This window comes from Mytilus edulis, chromosome 2 (genome assembly GCF_963676685.1).
Source record: "Mytilus edulis chromosome 2, xbMytEdul2.2, whole genome shotgun sequence".
Lineage (NCBI taxonomy): Eukaryota > Metazoa > Mollusca > Bivalvia > Mytilida > Mytilidae > Mytilus > Mytilus edulis.
In genome coordinates this window covers 16,876,407-16,901,384 of record NC_092345.1, presented here as the reverse complement: position 1 = coordinate 16,901,384, position 24,978 = coordinate 16,876,407, and the positions used below count along the sequence as shown (strand labels likewise).

The 24,978-nt window shown below is 32.5% G+C and overlaps 1 protein-coding gene across 2 annotated transcripts in view; it reads left to right on the top strand.

Moving 5' to 3' along the window:
- The first annotated feature begins 9,879 nt into the window (after positions 1-9,879).
- Positions 9,880-24,978, top strand: part of LOC139511581 (neurexin-4-like) — a 34,618-nt gene continuing 19,519 nt past the window's right edge. For both annotated transcript variants that reach the window (XM_071298426.1, XM_071298425.1), the window contains exons 1-9: positions 9,880-10,037; positions 13,020-13,172; positions 14,490-14,680; positions 17,517-17,658; positions 18,592-18,798; positions 19,255-19,433; positions 22,123-22,299; positions 22,765-22,935; positions 23,484-23,583. In XM_071298426.1, the coding sequence (XP_071154527.1) occupies positions 9,962-10,037; positions 13,020-13,172; positions 14,490-14,680; positions 17,517-17,658; positions 18,592-18,798; positions 19,255-19,433; positions 22,123-22,299; positions 22,765-22,935; positions 23,484-23,583 (1,396 nt within the window). In that variant the 5' untranslated portion in view covers positions 9,880-9,961. The remainder of the gene's footprint in view (positions 10,038-13,019; positions 13,173-14,489; positions 14,681-17,516; positions 17,659-18,591; positions 18,799-19,254; positions 19,434-22,122; positions 22,300-22,764; positions 22,936-23,483; positions 23,584-24,978) is intronic.

Sequence of the window (24,978 nt, the reverse complement as noted above, 5' to 3'; positions counted from 1 at the left end):
ATTCCAAATGACCACTTAGTTAATTCATTATGCCTTACCCGTGTAGTAAGCATGTCATATATATTTCCTTTTGACGACTCAATATACCCTGTGATCGGGGATGTATTGGCTTTCCGTTATGGATAACTAGTTCTAGCCACATAAGCATTGATTCAGATTATAATAATAACCAAAGCTGTAAATACACGCGTACGCGACACACCAAATATTGTGAAATATCAATTAAATTAACTTTGAAGCACTTTTTGACAAAAAAAAGCTCTAATAAAATATATGTTGTTATGTGATCTTGGTACACCATAAGACAAATATAATTTCAATCTTACTTTGATTGGAAGTCCATTAAACCAACCTGTCATCTTTGTATAACTCTTTGGACATCAATGGGTTTTACTACTACCCCATTTAGCATGTTACAATTTCAAAAACAAAATGGAAGAAATAGTACAAAGGAATCATGACAAATTTTTGCGAGAACATTATTAGGTTATCTTATTATACAATATATAATAATGATAGGCCGCTATGAGTGATTTCTTTATATGGTTTCTCAAAATACCATACAGTTCCTCTAGAAAACTAGAGGCTCTAAAGAGCCTGTGTCGCTCACCTTGGTCTATTTGCATATCTAACAAAGGGCACAGATGGATTCATGACAAAATTGTGTTTTGGTGATGGTAATATGTTTGTAGATCTTACTTTACTGAACATTCTTGCTGCTTACAATTATAATGAACTTGGCCCAGTAGTTACAGTGGAAAATATTTTGTAAAAATTTACAAAATTTATGAAAAAAAATTAAAATTGACTATAAAGGACAATAACTTCTTAAGAGGTCAATTGACCATTTTGGTCATGCTAACTTATTTTAGGTCTTACTTTTCTGTATATTATTACTGTTTACAGTTTATCTCTATCTATAATAATATTCAAGATAATAACCAAAAGCTGCACAATTTTCTTAAAATTATAAATTCAAGGACAGCAACCCAAAACCGTTTGCCTAAATGGTCTGGAAATTTCAGGGCATTTAGATCTTGACCTAATGAGCAATTGTATTCTGTCAGATTTGTTCTAAATACTTTGGTTTCAGCGATATGAGCCAAAAACGGTATTTTACCCTATGTACTATTTTTAGCCATGTTGGCCATCTTGGTTTGTCAGCAGATCATCGGACACAATTTTAAAACTAGATACCCGAATGATGATTGTGGACATGTTTGATTAAATTTGTCTTAGTATATTCAGAGAAGACTTTTGTAAAAGATTATAAAAATTTACGATAAAATTGTAAATAATTGACTATACAGGGCAATAACTCCTTAAGGGATCAGCTGACCATTTTATTCAAGTTGACTTATTTGTAGATCCTTTTTTGCTGAACATTATTGCTGTTTACAGTTTATCTCTATCTAAAATAATATTCAATATAATAACCAAAATCGGCAAAATTTCTTTAAAATTACAAATACAGGGGCAGCAATCTAACAACGGGTTGTCCGATTCATCTGAAAATGTCAGAGCAGATATATCTTGACCTGATAAACAATCTTAGCCCATGTCAGATTTGCTCTAAATGCTTTGGTTTCAGAGATATAAGCCAAAATCTACATTTTACTCCTATGTTCTATTTTTAGTCATGGTGGTCATCTTGGTTGGTTGGCCGGGTCACCGGACACATCTTTAAAACTAGATACCCCAATGATGATTGTGGCCAAGTTCGGTAAAATTTGGCCTAGTAGTTTCAGAGGAGAAGATGTTTGTAAAAGTTAACGACGACGGACGACAGCCGACGGACACCAAGTGATGAAAAAAGCTCACTTGGTCCTTTGGGCCAGGTGAGCTAAAAATGAACTTTAAAATTTCTCTAATCATTCTTGTTTACTTAAGTAACCAGTCATTCAAACCTCCAATTGTAAACAAAAATGTTAAACAATTTTTAGATGTTATAGTCTATATAGCTATCTTCTTTTCTGGTGCAAAAAAAAAATATATATTCAATTAAACCGGTGGAAAGATAATGTCTGGCAGAAATTCATTTCTACAAATTGTCTATTTATGACTGTCAGTTTTTCTCATCAAATCATCGAAACACTAAAAGACATTGCTATATATCTTGTGCGAATTCACTTAGTATAAATACTCCACCCTAAACAGTCACATTAAAATATCTCATAGCTAATTATAAATTTGGAAAAAAGGAAAATAAAGAAAATGTAAACAATTCGGATTTGATAATCGGGGTGTTGTACTTTCTCTTTGATCTTTTTTTAAATTCCTCATTTGTATAACTCACATATGTTTATCCAGTGTACATATGTTCATTGAAATGTAATTCTCCGAATAAAAGAAAAATACAAATAAACATATTTTGGTTACCGGACATCCTGAAATAAAACCTGCATATCTTTTGTTTAAATGACACTCTGAAAACTAAACCTAACAATTGATTAATAAAACCCGATCGGATAGTTTTACTTTGTCTTTCACGAAAAAAAATATCATATATCTTATGGACGACATCAAAAGTTCAAAGTCCACTGACCCCCCCCCTTCTTAACTTAATTTGGGAAAAAATTGATTTACCAATAGGGATATATGTAAAAATCGATTTTAGATATACAAAACTTGCAGAATTTTAACCCTACCCCCACCCCCACCCCAAACTATTTGATTTAAGTTTTTTTATCCTACATCGATCTTTTGATGTCGTCCCTTAGTACATTTACAAACGAGATCTTAAAAATAATCACAATTAATCGAGGACTAGAGCTAATCAGGTGGTGCTACTTGTATATGGTGTGATCAAGATCCAACATAAACTCTTGTCAAATGAATATTCAAAGCTGACAAAAAATCTTTGGACTCTTTTTTTAATTCAGTAATGAAGATAGTTGATATACGTATTCAACATTTTAAAGAACATTTTACTACTAACAATAACCACAATAAACCTATTTCTCGTATCAAACATAAACTAAAAGAACTAGCCAAGGAATTTGTTTTTGTCCCGGCCGATAAAGCTGCTAATAATATTATTATTGTTTGACGTAAATTTTACATTGAGGTTTTGAAAAAGGAAATCACCAATTCACCAACATTCCAACTGACTCCATTTCAGAAAACGAAATCTGTAACAAACATAAACTTTTAGCCACCGCTTTACAAGCAGAGCCAAATACAATGAAAGTCCCAACTATATGTATTGGCTTCCGAAGCTACACAAAACCCCTTACAAATATAGATTTATTTCGTCTTCAAGCCATTGTTCAACTACTAAATTGTCTATTCTTCTCACCAGCACACTTGGTACAATTAAAAACCTGATAATAAATTGTTCAAATAAGGCCTTCGAAAATAGTGGAATAAATTACTTTTTGAGTGTCAAGAACTCGTTGGAAGTACTTGATAAATTGCATGCTTATATTGGTGATTTTGAATCTGTTCAAAGTTTTGATTTTTCTACCCTGTATACCACATTGCCTCACATTCTCATTAAGAAAAAATTCACACACCTAATTAAATGGGCATTCAAAAAATCAGAATGTGAATATATATGTTCAAACTCTTTAAGGTCATTTTTTAGTAGCAATAAACAAAAAAACTATGTTAATTGGACATGATTTGATACTATATATATATATGTTCCAGACCATATGAGTATACGTATACTCGTACGGTCCGACCATACGCGTACGGTCGGACCGTATGAGTATACGCGTACGGTCCAGCTGATGTTATGGGATCATACTGGTTAAATTTAAACAAATATTTATCAAAATCATTATTTTTAGTTATATAAATTGATTTTATTACATGTATATGGATGAAATGATTAAGCGAACAATTGAAATTAGATATGTGTTTATTTTTATATCCGTGATTCCTATTTTGGTACTCAAGGTGACACTGACTTCCACAAAGAACGTCATATTTTTTTTTTTACAGTAACATAATTTGTTCATGCACGTTGCTTTGCATTTTTTTTTTTGTAAAGTTCCTTAATATTCTAAAACGATTGTCCTCCCACTCTAAGTTTACTTCCGATAACTTCAATTTTAATTAGCATACTTGGCTTCAATATATGAATTACTGACATGCTAAATACAGGAGATTAACAGATTAAATAAACGTGATTTTTTAAAATAGTTATAACATTATTTTGTTTTATTTCAATTACTATTGAACTTTTTACATTAATTTGAGATGTAAGCTATGTTGATCTGTTATATACATTTGTATCTGATAAACGTGACCAACTTCTTAATATTAGTCAGACCGTACGCGTACGGTCAAAATACTCATACGGTCTGGAACATATATATATGTTCCAGATATGTTCCAGACCGTATGAGTATTTGGAATGTACGCGTACGGTCTGGACCGTATGCGTACTTTTTCAAAATACGCATACGGTCGGACCGTACGCGTACGGTCTGATTAATATTAAGAAGTTAGTCAAGTTTATTAGATACAAATGTATATAACAGATCAACAGAAATTATGTCTCAAATTAATATAAAAAGTTCAATAGAAATGGAAATAAAAACTTATTATTTTAACTATATAAAATAATCACGCTTATTTAATCTGTTAATCTCCTGTATTTAGCATGTCAGTAATTCGTTAACTGCATGCAGCCCATTATGCTCATTGAAATTGAAGTTATCGGAAGTAAACATAATGTGGGGAGACAATTGTTATAGAATATTTAGGAACTTTACAAAAAAAGACAAAGGAACATGCATGAACAAATCATGTTAATGTAAAAGAAAATATGACGTTCTTTGTGGTATATTTGTAGCAAGTGTCACCTTGGTCCAGAGTAACAAAATAGGATTCAGATATACAATTAAACAAATATTTAATGTCAATTGTTCGCTTATTCACTTTATTCATCTATTTGTAATAATAACAATTTGTATGACTAAAAATAAAGATTTTGATAAATGTTTGTTTAAATTTAACCCATATGATCCCAAAACATGTCTGCTCAGCTGGACCGTACGCGTATACTCATACGGTCCGACCGTACGCGTATGGTCGGACCGTACGAGTATACGTATACGGTCCGGACCGTACGCGTACGGTCCAAATACTCATATGGTCTGGAACATATATATATATCTTTATTAGCCTCCCTAAGGAGAGATAGTGATACCAATACAATATTATTGCATAACACAATATGTACAAATTTGAGTATACAGCAAAAAATAATAATAATAATTGAAAGTACTTTCGACTTAATTCACATTGTTAATTCGGATTGAGAAAAAAAAACTTTGAACTTAATTCATATTGTTAATTAGGAATGAGAAATGTTTTGCAAAATCTGTAAACATATTTGACGCATAAAAATTGAAAACGTTTTTTCTGCTCACAGTCTAGTTCAAATTCAGTTTCGCATGAGAGTAAAATGTAACAGAAATCTTCATCATCTAAGGAACCAAGAAAGGCACTGAAAGTTATTGGGATTTAAGCATAGTAGCTCGCACCAGAATTCATCTCGAATTTTGGATAAATAATCACACGAAGAAATTGCGTGAATACACGGGTCGGTGAAAAGTTTACCACATTTATCACATAAAATACTATCACTGTTCGTATTGTGGACCAAACAACACAGGGATACTATGTAATTTGCCTGTTTACGCAAATACGGAAAGTCTAATGCAACTGTCCATGCAGGATGAGGCTGAAATACTTTATGTATCTTCTTGAAAATGTTAAAGTCACTATCTATATTTATACGTTGTTGCCATTCCTTAAGTTCATATTCAAAAATAGATCTGTGAACTATTCGCTTCCATATACGCTGAGACGGAAAATGTCCGCTATCCATAAACTTTGTTAAATAGTCCGATAAATGGTATTTGTAGAGTATATCCACACAGTCCTATGAAAAATCCGATGCACAATTGGTGTACTCTTGATTGAAATACTTGAGTTCAAAAAGTTTACGTACGAGAATACGAAATGAAATTGCTTTTTGTGGTAAATTACAAATTCGTCCGAAGAACAGTAACTTGCGTTCATTAATAAAACTGTCTAGGTTTAACCAACCAATGAGAGAAAGGCACATATCAGTTCTTGTCCGTCTAGGTAGTCCTTGAATGAACTTGCAAACATAGTGATGCGTTCGTTCTAACATAAGTGTTTCTGTTTTAGACACCTTGCCCCAGATCTCGCATCCGTAAAGAGCTTTTGGGTAGCATACTTGGCGAATAATTTTTGCACATACTATAGGGTTGAGAACAGCAGGATGAATACCAGAGCGAATCACAAACGCAGTGGTTGCTCTTAATGTTCGACACGCTTTTAATGTACGATCCATTGTTTTCATCGAAGTGTCTAGTGAAATACCAACATGTGTTGCACTTTTAACTGATAGAATAGGTTCGTTGTATAGGAATATATCTGGACCTGTTAGTTTTTTGCCGAATTGAAGAAGTTTGCTTTTCGTGGGTGAAAAGGAGAAGCTCCATGATTCGCTATATTGTTCACATATTGATACCATTTTCTGAGCAGATTCGTGATTTGTGGCAATGAGAGAAATGTCATCGGCCTGGACGGGAGAACTACTATTAATGTCATATAAGAATGCTCCTTTGTTGCTAGATTCAAGTTCATTTATCAAATCGTTAATAAAGATCAGATATAACTTGGCAGACAACGCACTACCTTGGCGCACACCACGGTTCAGTTTAAACCATTTCGAAAGTTTTCCACCAAACAGAATAGCACTTGATAAATCTGTGTACATGTTATCTAATAGTAGCCATAATTTTCCGGTCGCACCATATTCAAAAAGTTTAATACGTAATCCATCAGGAGGTACTGTGTCAAATGCTTTAGTACTGTCTAATAAAACAACTATAACTGTTCCGTTCTTTTTTATGTGATGAACAAATTTGATAATACTTTTAGATATTTGGATGATATTTTGGCTCTCAATAATGACGACTTCAGTATACATGTATATTAATGAAATTTATCCTGTTGAACTTACTTTAAATAAAGCTAATACTAACAATGACCACTGCCCTTTTCTCGATCTTGATATCTATATCACTAATGGAAAGCTGAATACTAAAATTTATGATAAAAGGGATGATTTTTCATTTCCTATAGTTAATTATCCGTTTTTAGATGGTGACGTTCCCTTATCACCATCTTACGGTGTTTATATATCTCATCTTGTACGATTCGCTCGTGTATGTAACAATGTTTTAGATTTTAACGAGAGAAATTTATGTATTACTGAAAAATTATTACACCAGGGTTTTCGATATCACAAACTAGTCAAAACATTTACTAAATTTTATCATCGGTATAAAGACATCATTCGTAAATATAGCTCAACATGCAGACTTCTAATACGTTCAGGTATTTCACATCCATTTTTTTATGAAAATATTCTTTATAAAGCACAAAGGTGTCAGTATTCACCTCAGAAACTTACAAAACCTTTGAATAGACTTATTAAGAAGGGATATAATTACGATACTGGTGTCAAGTCATTAAAGATTGCATATTTTGGCGTTAGTATTGAGTCACTGATAAGGTCTTTGCATCGGAACTAAACACATTTATTCTAAAAACAGTTTTTGGCATGACACGGGTTATGTTCTTCTCATATATGTTATGATGGTATGATACTAAACCCATAACGGGAAGGATTGTGCCTGATGTTCATATGATGAAATCATAATCTTTCAGTCAGTTTAATTGAAGTCTGGAGCTGGCATGTCAGTTAACTGCTAGTAGTCTGTTGTTATTTATTAGTTAATGTCATTTTGTTTATTTTCTTTGTCACATCTTCTGACATCAGACTCGGACTTCTCTTGAACTGAATTTTAATGTGCGTATTGTTATGCGTTTACTTTTCTACATTGGTTAGAGGTATAGGGGGAGGGTTGAGATCTCACAAATATGTTTAACCCCGCCGCATTTTTGCGACTGTCCCAAGTCAGGAGCCTCTGGCCTTTGTTAGTCTTGTATTATTTTAATTTTAGTTTATTGTGTACAATTTGGAAATTAGTATGGCGTTCATTATCACTGGACTAGTATATATTTGTTTAGGGGCCAGCTGAAGGACGCCTCCAGGTGCGGGAATTTCTCGCTACATTGAAGGCCTGTTGGTGACCCTCTGCTGTTGTTTTTTATATGGTCGGGTTGTTGTCTCTTTGACACATTTCCCATTTCCATTCTCAATTTTATTCAAAGAGTATTAAAACTAGAGACTCCAGTGAGCCTTTTAAAAATACTCACACTATTCACCAGAAAAATGACGCCGAAGTTTCATATTTATTTGCTCTCAATTTTTACATATTATACTTTTTAAGACGGCAAAAACATCGATTTTTCATTTGGTCAAGACATGTTCTTGTCTGGCATTCTGATATCTGACTCAAAGATCCAATTTGAGCTGTTCTCATCTCTTGTCGTCCGTCCGACAGACATCCCCACACTGGAGAAGAATAGAAATATGAACATTGTCACTTAGGTCTTCTTCCGATCGGCATCTCTACCCATTTCCAAAGTAGAGCCCATGTTTGGCTGCGGGGTGTACAAGTAAAGAGACACACCGGTCAGGATGGGGACGTCAGATGGCCTCTTTACTGGGCCTATACCTATTGCAGTTGTTGTTTATTTGTTCTAAACTGTCAGATGTTTTCTTATGAAGTAAGTGCCCTTCAATGGCGAGTTCGAGTCATTTGTTGCGGAGTTTCCCTATTTACATAAAGATAACCAGCAAGACAAGATCTATACCTATAGTAGCCATTTGTTGAAGTCCCCAGTCGAATCCTTATAGGATTTATTGCCCTTAAATAATTATTTTAATTTTTTTTAATGATTTTGCCTATTATCTTAAAAACAATAAGAAATATAACAGTCCATTTTCCACATAAAAGATACATTTTCTTGTGTCAAGAACCATACAAATTTGGAAGGTTTATTTAAGTTTTGAAAATAATTACAAATGTTGGAAATGTTTTGAAAACTTAAAAATCTTCTCTTTTGACATCATAGAGTGGACATTCCATAGGCACTTAGTCTGGTCTCAGAAAAAAATCCTCATGTTATATAGGTTGATAGGAATACTTTTTTCCTGAGACAAGTGCTTGTGGGACATTCTAATAAAAAATGAAGCTCATCCTCAACTTTACCAAGTGAGCTATATTTAAAAAAGATGCCGCAGTTAGTCTATCTATATGTTTTTTATTTGTTAATATCTCTCAATTTCTAAAGAGTGAGCGCTTATTAATAATTTACAACTTGGCTGTCTTTGTTTAAATCCTGCAGTTCTAATTTTATAGAAAAATATAAGTAGTAATTAAGCGCTCCTTTTTCTGGGTTAATTTTTTGATACTTTAGTCTATTCCCAAATGTAAAATAACTTTTATATAGATCATTTTTAAATCATGGACCTTGTGGACAATTTGTTTAAAGCCTTTTCCCTTTTTACTAAATCCGTTATTTAAAAAAGAATGATTCGAACTATTAATTTCAATTATTTTCGTATTTTTTCTGTATCACACGAACAAATAACTGATCCTTATATTATATATCAGTGATCGCTGTGGATGGTAAACTTGGAAAAGATAGTAAATAGCAATTACACTTTTATTTGCTGTATATTTATTTTATGTTCGTATGATACAGAAAGCCACGAAAATAATTCAAATCTAGTTTGGGGAAAAACACGGATTTTAGAAAAAAAAAAAGGGGGGAGGGCTAAATAAAAATTGTCCTGTTCCCAAGTAGTGAAGTACATATTATTTTAATCAAGTTTAAATAACCAAAATATATACTGTCATATGTTAGATATAATTTAAACAGTCATCACGCTGTTATGTTCAAAGGGAAATAATCATACCTGTCTTTTTACCTGAGAAATTGGTCACGTGACTGATGATTAAGGGAAGCAACTGTTTTGAAATGCATAAGTAGGAATATGGCGATGTGGAGAAGCAAATTAATACTATTTATAGTGTTCCATGTCTCTTATGCCCAATACAGTGAAAGAGACAGTAAGTTGAACTTTTTTCGAAGTTTATTTGCAAAATATATAAACACTTACTACCTGTTCCAGGTAGAAATTACAGGTGTGAGATCCATAACATGGCGGTTGTTTTCATAATAGAAAAGTTTACGGAAGTGACTTAATTTGAGAGTCAATGACTATTATAATAAATAAATCAATTGTTTGCTCACTGAAATAGTATTTAATTTCTTTATTTTTGGCTTTTATACCCACTGCGGACAGGTTATTTGCATTTCTGTAATTATCTTACTCAAGATTTTAGCCTGTTCTGAGTGTTCATGATGGGATGGCACAAACCTGATCCTAGGGCAAATGGTCACTTTGGCCCAAACTGATCCACTCAAATCAGATAGAGGGGATCGCCTGCATCCATGCACTATTAACGTTCATCAAGCGTCTAAGTGATTGTTATTGTGCAGGATAAACTAGAAATAATGTTTGTTTTGTAAGTACTTAATTACAGAGGTGGATTTAGAGGCCCCCCCCCCTTTTTTGGGAAAAAAATTGGTTGCTTATATAGGAAATCATTGAAGCGTGACTGTAGCGGGCCCCCTCTTATGTCAGTTTGTGGGGCCCAACTTATGATAATTTCTGGATCCGCCACTGCATTACTATAACAATTCCCAAAAGATGGCAGTGCTGATTGTCAAGTGAGAATTTAATTTGCCCAATAATTTGTGCAAAATAGCATTATAGTATTTTTTTTTGTGCTGGTCATTAAACTTTTGGCTTTAAGTTATCCGCTAAACCACTTACTCTATTCTATAGTTAATGTTAAAACAATTTCAACACTTTTAAGAACATTAAATAAAACCAATATGGCATAAATTTCAAAAATGAGTCCTCAGCCCATATCTTCGATGTAGAGTTTTGGATAGATTGATTAAAATAAAATCACTTATTAAGTAAGTACTAAAACATCTTTAAAATTACTGATTTATGGCAGCTAATGCATGTTTATTCACAATCAGATAGCTGATTATTCAGATTAGAACACAGATAGGTTTATATAACAACAATCAACCTTTTCATTTTAAGTGTTAATGAAACCAATGAACAGTATTCATGGATCAGGACAATATGAGGAAATTCAGTCAACAGAATATAGTGCCTTAATATGATACATATAGACATTAAGCCTGGCACCGAGTCTGAAATATGAAAAATAAAGTATATAATGCAAAAAAATATATAAATGTACATAATGTACAAACAAAGAAAAGAAACAGTATTAAGTACATATATTTTAAAATCTATTTTAATCTCATTTAAAAATCACTACTGATGCCAAATTATTTTATTTTATTTTATAATTACTGCAATATTTGAATAAAGTGAATATAAGACATATATATTTTAAAGGAAATATCTTCACAGTTAACATCCCTAACCACATTATTTAAAAAAAATAATAATTATCTTTTGTAGTTTTAAATCACCAAATCCATTAGGTATTTTACATTAGTATGAAATTGCTACTTAATATATTACAACGGATTTAACCAGTTTTTAGCACATTTGATCATATTTTACTTAATTTTATCGCTTAACAATAAATGGTTTACTTTTATTCTAGACTCATATAAAGCAATAATAACAGATTTTTAACATAAACATGAGATAATATAGTTTTAAAAAACACCCAAGTCCCTGTATATATGCCATGTAAAAAAAAAACCCAACAACTTTCTTTCTTTTATATGCATGTGCTGTATACATATTTTTAATGTGTTTACAAATTTTAATAAGACATTAAGGGTATATACTCCATTCGGAGGTGCTCCTACTTAAAGGAGGCTAATACACAGAAGAAAAAGTTAATGACATGACCCTGTATGGTGTTTAATTAGCAATATGATTGTATTTCTATTTGAATTTACCACACTGCAATAAAATGTATTTTTTGCAAAAATTGAATTATTGAAACAATGCTAAAAAATTAATAAGGTAAGGTATCCCAAAGTGTGCAAATCTTGTATTCTGCCTACATAGAATTAGTGGAGAAGAGAATGAAATTGAATTTTCAATCTTCTAGCAATGACTCTCTATGGTTATCTGTATAAAATGTATATATTTAGCTATAACACTATGAAACTACCACAAGTCTGTACTCTTTTTGGTTGAAATAAGCTTAAAAAATCATATTGCCCAGTATTGCCCAGTATTACCCATTTCAGGGAGTATTGCCCAGCCCGGGAAAACCCGTGTTTTCCCACCTGGGTTTTCCAGGGCAGGTAATACTTTGCCAATCCTGATTATTATAAAATTTATAAAGATTTATTAATTACAATTTACATGATTTACAATTATCTTTAATTTTAAATTTATAAGTACTTTTTAATTGGGGCCGGTTCAACATGAATCCAGAATCCCTCTTATACATGTAGTTTTGTACTAATCCTCTATCCTGCTTATTATTGTGATATTAGCGCTTGTAATTTCATGTGTTGCCCTCTCAGACTTCATTTCCCGTTTACAGGCTAAAATAAGTTGACTTTCACATGTCATGCTAACAAAAGTATTGGACAATCCCAGATAAAGGTTATACCCTAATGACAACCACTAATTTGGCCAGAATGGGATTACTCAAAATTGGAATAAGAGCTATATATATGAGCTGGGCCAGAAAAAGTATTTATGTACATTGGCTGATACATGTAGTTTGATAATCGTAGTCAAGAAATGGTAATGAGCCTTTCATTGAACATAAAAACCCATACAAAAAATAATTGTACAGTAAAACAAAAAAAAACATGAATATTACTGTGCATCTTAAAAAAGGCAGGTTTATATAGCAGTCTTTTGGAACTATTAAATGGAACTGTCTGGAAAATGTACCAAACTTTTCATACTACATGTAACTTTAAGATGTACTTTGTAACATCTTGTGACTTTCAATAGCTTTTTTCCAATAAAGAAAAGACAATTTTATGAACACTCTACATGTATAATTTTTTTCTATTTCTAGGAACACGATATCAAGACAGTGATTGTTTACAAGGTACAGCCCTTGGTGTAAGTAGTCGGGGAGGTAATAGAATACCAAACAGTAATTTCTGGGCATCGTCTTCCAGCAGTGATGTCAGACAGCCATACAAAGCCAGATTAGAGGATTCTACAGGTATAATATGTAGTTTTATATCATATAATAAAGGAGATGTGGTATGATTGCCTATGAGAGAAACATCTAAAAAAGTCATTATGAATTTGATTTACGCAATATAGGTCCCCATACAGCCTTCAAGAATGAGCAAAACATATACTGTATACAGTACTGCGCAATGGATATGTAAGATCTTTGACCACATTTATTTTGTGTCAGAAGCCTACATTATGTCAAAAATTTGATCACAATCCAAATTCTGACAGTATCAAGCTTGAATATTCAATTTATTTGTGTCCAAATTTGCCCCAACTGTTCAGGGTTTCGATCTCTTCGGTCGTATCAGGCTGTGCTCAGCAAAGCATTTTATTACAATTGTAGAAAAATGAAATTCTTTGGTTGATGACACCTTATTTCAAATAACAGACAAATGACAGAATTAACGTACATTACTATGTGACAGTGTTTAGATTTTGAGAATAATCCACAGTTTTTCTTAGAATGATTTCTTAATGAAACTTGATGCTGGGGTTTATTGTAGAACTTTTAGAAAATTATAAAATTTTGCTAGTGTTTAGCCCTTTTTTTTATAGTGATTTTGATGTTTTAAATATATATGTTGTGTACAAGTTATCATTTTGTACAAATTATAATTTGTACAAAAATATTGTACAAATTATAATTTGTATTTTGACTTTGTACAAATTGTAATTTGTACAAAAAGTGCTTGTACAAATTACAATTTGTACAAAAATGGACAAAAATTCACTTATAACTTGTACAATTATTTATCATATGGATTTTGGTGAAAAAAGCATCGATACACATTATTGAAATGCTATTAAATGACCACACAGTACACCTAAGTTACAAAATCAAACATTATTTCTTTATCATTCGTTTGAGCAGTTGATCTTGTGATTTATGGAATCAGGTATTACAAACCATCTTTTGACTCCCAAATCGATGACGACCTGTTTTACTGGCATTTTAACTGCTTCACATTTATCTCAAAGTTTTCTAAAGAAGAAAGTATGAGTCTAGATTATTGATAAATGAGAAGATACATGGTATGATTGCTAATGAGACAACTCTCCATCAGAGACCAAATGACAATTAAAATAACTGACAGCATGATTTGTCATGTTTGTACAAAACAATATAAGATAAACGTAATTTGATTTTCAGACTGCTTTAAAACATGTTTAACTTTGAAAACTGTAAAAATCTTTAGATCTTAATATGAAAATCCTTTAAAATTTATTATTGTTGTTGTCATGGTTGTTTTTGGAAAGATGTTTAAAATTATTTGAAAGCCACTTTGTCTTTTCTCAGGTGCATGGACAGCAAGTATTTTAGATACAAATCAATACCTAGGAATAGATCTTGGAGGAGAATACATCTTAACTGATATATGGACACAAGGTAGACAAGGGTCAGGGGAATTTGTGACAGAATTTTATATCGCATTCTCCAGTGACAAAACAACATGGCGGGAGTATACAAATGAATATGGAATTAGACAGGTTTGTAAAAGTTACATTGTATTCTCTACAGCTTTAGAAGAATGTTTGATAAAGTTGTGAAGTTTCTTTACATGTACATGTATGTTTCATATGATAAAAAATATAACTTTTGATTGGATGACAGCAATCCTGTGCATGTGCTTCCAATCTAATGAAAAGGTCCCATGAAAATATAAAACTTTTTTTGGTAATTTTTATACAGTTGAAAACACACAATATTAGGCTTATCGTAAATGTATCAAATTCTGTAACAATCTCATTGAGTCAGTTCCATGTACTGTAAATTCAGAAATTATTGCATGCATTTATTACTGCGAATTTTTCATGTAATAAGACTAAATTGCAATTTACTTTTTTGTAATATTGAGAAAATTCTTTTTTTGCAAGTTTAAATTATTGCTATCATAATCCTGTCGCATTTTTCACAAAAATAAAAAAATTGCAATAATTTGTGCATTTGCAGTACATTATTATGTAAAACTACATTATTATTAGCTCACCTGGCCCGAAGGGCCAAGTGAGCTTTTCTCATCACTTGGCATCCGGCGTCCGTCGTTCGTCGTCCGTCGTCGTTAACTTTTACAAAAATCTTCTCCTCTGAAACTACTGGGCCACATCAAACCAAACTTGGCCACAATCATCATTGGGGTATCTAGTTTAAAAAATGTGTGGCGTGACCCGGTCAACCAACCAAGATGGCCGCCACGGCTAAAAATAGAACATAGGGGTAAAATGCAGTTTTTGGCTTATAACTCAAAAACCAAAGCATTTAGAGCAAATCTGACATGGGGTAAAAATGTTTATCAGGTCAAGATCTATCTGCCCTGAAATTTTCAGATGAATCGGTCAATCGGTTGTTGGGTTGCTGCCCCTGAATTGGTAATTTTGAGGAAATTTTGCTGTTTTTGGTTATTATCTTGAATATTATTATAGATAGAGATAAACTGTAAACAGCAATAATGTTCAGCAAAGTAAGATCTACAAATAAGTCAACATGACCAAAATGGTCAGTTGACCTGTTTAGGAGTTATTGCCCTTTATAGTCAATTTTTAACCAATTTTCGTTAATTAAAGTAATCTTTTACAAAAATCTTCTCCTCTGAAACTACTGGGCCAAATTAATCCAAACTTGGCCACAATCATCTTTGGGGTATCTAGTTTAAAAAATGTGTGGCGTGACCTGGTCAACCAACCAAGATGGCCGCCACGGCTAAAAATAGAACAAAGGGGTGAAATGCAGTTTTTGGCTTATAACTCAAAAACCAAAGCATTTTGAGGAAATCTGACATGGGGATAAAAATGTTTATCAGGTCAAGATCTATCTGCCCTGAAATTTTCAGATGAATCGGTCAATCGGTTGTTGGGTTGCTGCCCCTGAATTGGTAATTTTGAGGAAATTTTGCTGTTTTTGGTTATTATCTTGAATATTATTATAGATAGAGATAAATTGTAAACAGCAATAATGTTCAGCAAAGTAAGATCTACAAATAAGTCAACATGACCAAAATGGTCAGTTGACCCCTTTAGGAGTTATTGCCCTTTATAGTCAATTTTTAACCATTTTTCGTAAATTAAAGTATTCTTTTACAAAAATCTTCTCCTCTGAAACTACTGATCCAAATTAATCCAAACTTGGCCACAATCATCTTTGGGGTATTTAGTTTAAAAAATGTGTGGCGTGACCTGGTCAACCAACCAAGATGGCCGCCACCGCTAAAAATAGAACATAGGGGTAAAATGCAGTTTTTGGCTTATAACTCAAAAACCAAAGCATTTTGAGGAAATCTGACATGGGATAAAAATGTTTATCAGGTCAAGATCTATCTGCCCTGAAATTTTCAGATGAATCGGTCAATCGGTTGTTGGGTTGCTGCCCCTGAATTGGTAATTTTGAGGAAATTTTGCTGTTTTTGATTATTATCTTGAATATTATTATAGATAGAGATAAATTGTAAACAGCAATAATGTTCAGCAAAGTAAGATCTACAAATAAGTCAACATGACCAAAATGCTCAGTTGACCCCTTTAGGAGTTATTGCCCTTTATAGTCAATCTTTAACCATTTTTCATAAATCTAAGTAATCTTTTACAAAATCTCCACTGAAACTACTAGGCCACAATCATCTTTGGGGTATCTAGTTTGAAAAATGTGTCCGTTGACCTGGCCATTCAACCAAGATGGCCGCCACGGCTAAAAATAGAACATAGGGGTAAAATGCAGTTTTTGGCTTATAACTATGAAACCAAAGCATCTAGAGCAAATCTGACAAGAAGTTAAATTGTTAATCAAGTCAATATCTATCTGCCCTGAATTTTTCAGATGAATTGGACAACTGGTTGTTGGGTTGCTGCCCTCCAATTGGTAATTTTTAAAGAAATTTTGCCGTTTTTTGGTTATCTTGAATACTATTATAGATAGCGATAAACTGTAAACAGCAATAATGTTCAGCAAAGTAAGATCTACAAATAAGTCAACATGACCTAAATGGTCAATTGACCCCTTAAGGAGTTATTGCCCTTTATAGTCAATTTTTAACAATTTTCATTAATTTGGTAAATTTATGTAAATTTTTACCAAATATAGTTCTCTGTTACTAATGGGCAAAGTTCATTATAGATATAATTGTAAGAAGCAAAATCGTTCAGTAAAGTAAGAACTTCAAACACATCACCATCACCAAAATACAATTTTGTCATGAATCCATTTGTGTCCTTTGTTTAATATGCACATAGACCAAGGTGAGCGACACAGGCTCTTTAGAGCCTCTAGTTAATCACTAGATAAATTAGATTGTCATTAAATTTTATTTTAAAAGTGATGTTCTATAATTTTTAGATGTTTGGTGGGAATACTAACTCTGACATGATTTCTAAGAACTACCTGAAATATCCAGTGGTTGCTAGATATATAATGATCCACCCACAGAGATGGGTTGGCGTAATTTCAATGAGATTGGAACTCTTTGGTTGTAAATACAGTAAGTGTTCATATAGCAAAATGTTACAGCCGATTGCATTACATGTGTAGGTAAAAGAAACTTCTTTGGTTAGCTTGCTTGATAGCTGAACTGTGAAGTCATTATTAGGAAAGATATACTACCCTCCTTTCAAAGTAGCTTAGTTCTACAGGCAGACAGATTGGTTAGTTGTCGGACTAGTCTACTCTTAAAGGAGGGTAGTTTGCCTAACCTAATAATTACTTCATGGTTCAGCTAACAAGCAAGCTTATTGAAGAGTTTACCTTTACCTACACACACAATGCAATCGGCTGTAAGAAACTGGACTTGATTCTTTGAACTGTAACAAAAGCATGACATAGCCATCAACATTTGAGTTCAGTCTATTGTTAATGAGACATCCATATATTTGTCAAATCATCATGGAATATTACAAAACTTGGACAGAAGCTTTTTTACAGCTGTTATCCTAATGGTAGCAAGTTAAAGGTTTGGTTTTGCTTTGTTTGTATTAAAGTTTGATCATTCATTGTAATTAAGATTGACATCTGCAAACAAAATATTAATGGAGTTTAACCTGTATATTGATAAATTTGATTATTTGATAATTTCCAATAAAATTAAAATATAACATACATTAATACAAACAAAACAAGCAAACCAACTTAACATTTAACTTGCTGGCATTAGGATAACAGCTATTAAAACAAAATATTAATTCATTTCCAGTCTTTGGTATAGACTCTGCATAAATTAGACAAACCCCATATTTTTTTATGATGCAACATTGTGAAATATTGAGTTTGTTGATATCAGTTCTAGATTGATAGAAGACCTTAGAATAAGCAATTATATGAAATTAAATAATTTTTCTCTTTAATTCTGAACAGTATGTGTTTATTTATCTTGCAGTGTATATTGACATCAATACATGATTATTTAATTTTATTTTAGCCTCTGAAGTAGCAACCTTCGATGGGAAGTCCAGTATTAGCTATGATTTATCAGTTGGTAACACTGGTCCCATGCCTTCTAATAATATCAAATTAAGATTTAAAACTAAAGAGCAGAATGGTGTCCTGTTTTATGCCTCTGGTAACCAGCGAGATTACCTGTCATTAGAGCTTGTACAGGGAAGACTAGTCCTGCATATTGATTTAGGTTTGTATGATAACTACTGGTATCAAAAAATGCTGATAAGACAACTCTCTTCCAGAGACAAAATGACATAGAAATCTGCTACTATAGGTCACTGTAGGGCTTTCTACAATTAGCAAAAAGCATACTGTATAGCAAGCTTTAAAAGGCCAGGTCACTGAAATGACAAATCTAAAACAATTCAAACAAGAAGACTTACGACCTGATTTATGTACAAAACAATAAACAAACGATAACAAAAAAAGAAGTATAAAATACAGCAACAAATGACAACTAATAAATATGTGTTCTATTTGGAAAAAATCTATTAGTATTTTACAGACATATGTTTTAACAAGTAAGCTTAATCATCTTCAATGATGTATTTTTATGTAAATAAAAGTCATATAATTTGAAAACAAAAAATAATTGGTTTAGATACATCTTGATGTTGTATTTTTTTGATATTTTCTTTCGAAGGATCTACAGCAAATAACCCTGGCGCCACTAATCAGACTGGTGGTAATCTCCTTGACGACAGCCAATGGCACGATGTGATTATATGGAGAAATCGTACAGATGTTCGTCTGGTTGTTGATAGGCTGGAATCATATTTTAAGACAAATGGTCTTTTCTACAGATTAAATTTAGACAGAACAGTAAGCGAAAAACATGAAAAAGTTTGCATAGTAGTTTTGTTATGTTTTCATTAAGGATGAAATTTGATTGATATATCATTACATTACATGTATATAGAGATTAATACATGGCCTTTTCCATATCAGCCTGGGTATCATCCAGAGACCCCCATATCAGCCCGAGACGGAGTCGAGGCGCTGATATGGGTCGAGGGATGATATCCAGGCTGATATGGAAAAGGCCATGTATTAATCGCTTTATCATATACTTCCGACAATAGTTTTATGTAAGGCAAAAAAAAAAACACAAATGCAACAACTAAAACAGTCAAAAACTTTATAAAGAAGTTAAGTTATAAATCCAATATACTACAACTGTCAATGCAACCAACAGCATCACTACCTCCATATACATATATGTACATTTTATGGTAACATTTCCTATAGAGGCATTTTGAAACATTGAGTAGTTGGAAGAGTTTCATGATCATTATTACTCCATGTTTGTTGTACTATAAAATGATTCATAATTGCCAATGGTATTTGTTAGTAAGTACTAAACTATCCCCACAAAACTGTTCCCGTAAATTTTGACGTCGTCATCAATATCTGACGTCACAATGGAAAAAATAAACAACCGATACCGGAAACACCGGAAGTAACTTGCACGAGAAGCACTGTTATGGGTTTTTGCACGAGACGCCCCTGATATGGGTTATCAGACCGGGCTGATATGGGTTATCAGCCTGGGTGGGAAATTATGGCTTGTGTACTTCCGTTCGTTACACATATGCAAAAGCTATCATATTAATGCTAAGTATATGATAAATTTCATTATACCATGTTATGTTGATTAAATAATATCAACTCGCATCATTCTAAAATTAATCTTCATTTCAAAATGGAAATTAACATTCATGATGACACAAGCCTCCAGAATCAAATGAACAGGTAGATAAAAAAAAAACCTGACAGAAATCATGTTTTCATGATCCCACCAAAAAATTGTAATTACCAGTATTGAATACTTCTATTAGTAATTTTATAGGGTTGTAAAAGTGTTGACTGTGTGCCCATTTTTAGAAGAGCTTCATAAAATATGTACTTAATGAATGAGTTTCATATCATAATTAAAACTAAGTCGATAGATATTAATTCTTGTGATATGGGATAAGTGTCAATGGTGGAATCATTCAAGGACCTCATCTAGAAATCACCCCAAATTAAAAAAAAAAAGATTTATCATATACAGTGAAACCTGGGTAAACCGAACCCTGATAAAACCGAATTTCAGTTTAAACCGAATAATTTTCAAAGTCCAACAAAATTTCCCTATCAATTAACGTTAATCTAACCTGAAAAAACCAAACCCTGTCAACACCAAATTCTGAACGCTTTTTGAAGGCTCGTTAGTAAATTTATATTTAAAAATTACCTGTCAAAATCGATCAATACCAATCAAAACACTAAAATATTATTAATTATTTGCATGATTTAATTAAACAAACACAGGATGTATCCCCGAGGGTATTTGAGGTTTAATGAACTTGTGAGTTGTTATTACAAACTAATTAGCATGTTTGTGTCCATGTATAAAGTGATTTTTTTTTGTAAAGAAACGTTAAACTGGTCAGGTACCCCATCGCCGATAATGACAAGAAAGGAACTTTCCCTCAGATTAATTAAATGCACGTTACTCAAATAATTACGGCCTCAAAATCGTAACTGCCATTCTGTAGCTAAACTGTTTAATTAAATAATAGTTTTAAAGCCTATCACTGGATTAAGAAGTCGTGCAACACAACAAGGTCAATGGATTTCGATATCCGGATTCCCTTTAGAGGCCCTATATATTTGATTCGAATTCTCCCGAAGTCCTCCGTTAGCTATTTAGCAACGATAAAGTCCAAGAATAAACTGGATCCCTGCTGTTGTTTCACTCTTATCGTGTGCCGAAGTATCAACCAGCGGGTGACCAGTTTAGTCCGAGAACTCGTGTGTACAATGACGTTCCCGATTCAACTACGGAATCTTCATTTGACAGTGACTGTGAATCTGAATTGGTTAGTGAATGAACGGATGAGAAAATAATTATAAAAAGCAAAATCGCTCCACGTCGGACATCTTATAACGACTAGCGTGATGGACGGAGTGGCGTTTGATTTGTAAACAAAAATGTAGCAAAACGTCATCTTCTTATATTTTTACATTTACATCTAAATCAACACAAAAATAAACTGTCGTCTGTTGTGTCACCTATTATCCCTTGTCAGTAAATGCCAAAATTATTTTGGTGTTGTTTACCTCTACAATCCGAACACCTGTGAAAACTGAATAAAACGCAAAGTCCTGTGGGTGTTCGGTTTAGACAGGTTTCACTGTATGTGTTATTCAACTGATTAAAGTCACCAATCCCATATAAAATTGAGAATGGTAATTGGGAATGTGTCAAAGAGACAACAACCTGACCGTAGAGCAGACAACAGCCGAAGACCACCAATGGGTCTTCAATGCAGCCAAAAACTCCCACAACAGGAGGAGTCCTTCAGCTGGCATGCTATAGTGTACTTCTGATTTTAGAAAAAGTTACAAATGTGTTTTCCTCAATTTTTGCATATGGCTATAAAAGTAATAATAAATGCATCACAAAATGAGTTTTTTAATACATTGGAATAAGGTAATTATCAAATTGATCATGTTATTGTTGTAGATTTTCTTAGGAGGAGTACCTACATTTAATGTAGAAGGTATCACAGTACGTCATAATTTTACTGGTTGCCTGGAGAATGTTGTATTTGAAGGAAGTAAGATGATCAGTGATGCTAAGAACAGGATACCAGGTTACACAGTTGGTAACAGTCAGATAGCAACAATGTTTTCTTGTAAGGTAATGTTTGTTTGTTTCCTGTTTTGCAAAAAGAATACATTATCTGTCTGAGATATAAAAGTTAAAGAAGATTTCATTACTGGTATTGACAATTTATTTATAAAGCTAAAACAATTATTATTTTATTTCACTATAAATTTTATAACTTATCATAATCCCGTAAGAAATTATCTCAACACAATCATCTATGAAGAAAATTTGAGGGATTTTATGCTTGTTTTTGAGAAGAAAAATATAGCTAAAGGTTCTAATTGGAAAACTTTGGTATTTTCAGTGAAATTAACTGACACTATTTAAGATTTATAAAAACAGGTGATTTATTCATTGAAAGAAATTCTCTTATCAGTTAACATGATTACAAGTGCTTTTAATATTATAAAACCCCAAGAAGCCTATGTAATTTAAAGATATTCTATTCAAGATGTTAAAAAATTGCTGAATGACATTTTAATTATTTTGTTTTAGATTGATGCACCATCACCAGCTACATTCCCCTCCATTGGTTCCTATGTGAAATACACAAGTACTGAAATAGGATTGGCTGTGAGAATTAACTTTGACTTCCGTACCCATGATCCTGATGGAATACTGTTTTTCCATCAGCTAGAAAAGGACAAGGGTGGTGGATTTATACAGGTAATATCAATGTTTAAAATGGTGAAATAGTATTTTTTACTCAAAGCAGTCAATTTTTTTTTTATATATATGTAAGTAAAGTGACTTCCTACTACACCATTGTGCATTTAAAATTGAATTTCTGATTTCTTCCTCCATTTTATGAATTATTCATATAATGCAAGTAAAGCAAAGAAAGCTTCACATTTATTAAAAAAAATGTTGAAAAAATTTGTGGTTGCTCTGTTGTAAAACTATAGCACTGTTTTAGATTTGTTTTATGTTCTTCCTGTACTATGACTATATTGTGGATATGCAAATATGTGAACTTTGCTAGATTGTTTGAGATTGTTTGAAAATGATGATATACAGGTGGAATTTCCATTTCAGTTGAATAGACTGACTTTTCCTGGAATTTTAAGCTTTAAATTTGGAAAATAGAAAACTTAAAATTATATATATATATTTCCATGGATTTTCTGTCCCAGACTGAAAATATTTCCACGTTTTTTTTTTACTGAAGTTCATTTCAATAATATGGTAAAGAATGAATGATTGATATTTTCTAGGTTGAATTCTTGAAAGGAACAACTGGTTTTGTTCAGTACAAGTTACAGACCTCGGACCAAGAATCCTCTGCAGACACTATAGAAGATGTTGTAAGAAACAGTAAGTAATAATTGACCTATATTTTAACCTTTGGGGGTGTTATGGGTGTCTTTGCAAATTACTGACATCTACATTAGACTGACTGATTGGTGGTTGGTTTAAACAGCATTTACACGTAAAGATAAAGGACGGAGAGCTAAATTAAGGTAGATCATAAGTAAATCTTTTTTGAGACAGAATTTTCTTATACTTAGCCAGAATGAAGATTTTAATATGCTCTTTTCAAAAATATAATAAAAAGTAGGAGTCACCGTGCTATTTTTCAAGCTATGAGTCGTTTAAAATTGCCTAAATTTGGTTAGATTGTTCATGGAAAAACACAATTGTGTGCATAAAAAATAATCTATGAGATAGAATTTTGAAATAAATTGTGAAAAGATAGGTTTTGTCATATGTTTTAAGAAAATAAAAAGAAAAAATGGTGTCACCGAACTTGTTTTCTTGCTACAAGTTAAAAGAAAAAAATTCCCTATCTGTCCAGTATAAATTTTTTACTAAAAGAGTTATCTTCCCTGAAATGGCTCATTTGAAAAAAATGATTCAAAAAGCAAAATAAAATGATATTTGGTTAATTATTTTGAATTATACAATAAATTGCCAAGTTTTCTTTATATTTATTAAACAGTCTTACCATCAAATTGCAAATCTGTCCAAATTTGCAGATTTAGGCAAATAACTAGACCGATTTTTTACTGTGATTGTTCAATCCAAGATGGCGGTATACCATGAATCTACCTTAAGTAGTATAAACATCATGTAGGAATTACAATGAAAATTGTATATGAATATAACCATGATTATTGGAGGCTAATTAACAGGCCTTCAACCAGGTATGCACAACAATAAAAAATGTCAACTCACAGAATTTATTTTACCTTCTATATGATGGAATATATATAAAGGCTAAATACAAACAAAGGTATTTATACCCCGCTTTAAAAAAGGGGGGGTATACTGTTTTACCTCTGTCTGTCCTTCCGTCAGTCTGTCAGTCCGTCAGTCAGTCCGTCCGTCCCATGAATATTTTTCGTCGCATTTTTCTCAGGAACTACAATACAAGGATTTCTGAAATTTGGTTTTAGGGTTTATCTTAGTCAGCTATACCGTGTGATGCGTTTTCAGATTGATCACTGGACAACTTCCTGTTTACCGAATACTTGTATGATTTTACAAATGATAGCCAAGTTGAAAATTTCCGTCACATTTTTCTCAGGAACTACAATACAAGGATTTCTGAAATTTGGTTTCAGGATTTATATAAGTCAACTATACAGTGTGATGCGTTTTCAGATTCATCACTCAACAACTTCCTGTTTACCGAACACTTGCATATTTTTACACTATTAATATTATCCACTTGCGGCGGGGGTATCATCCGTGAGCAGTAGCTCGCAG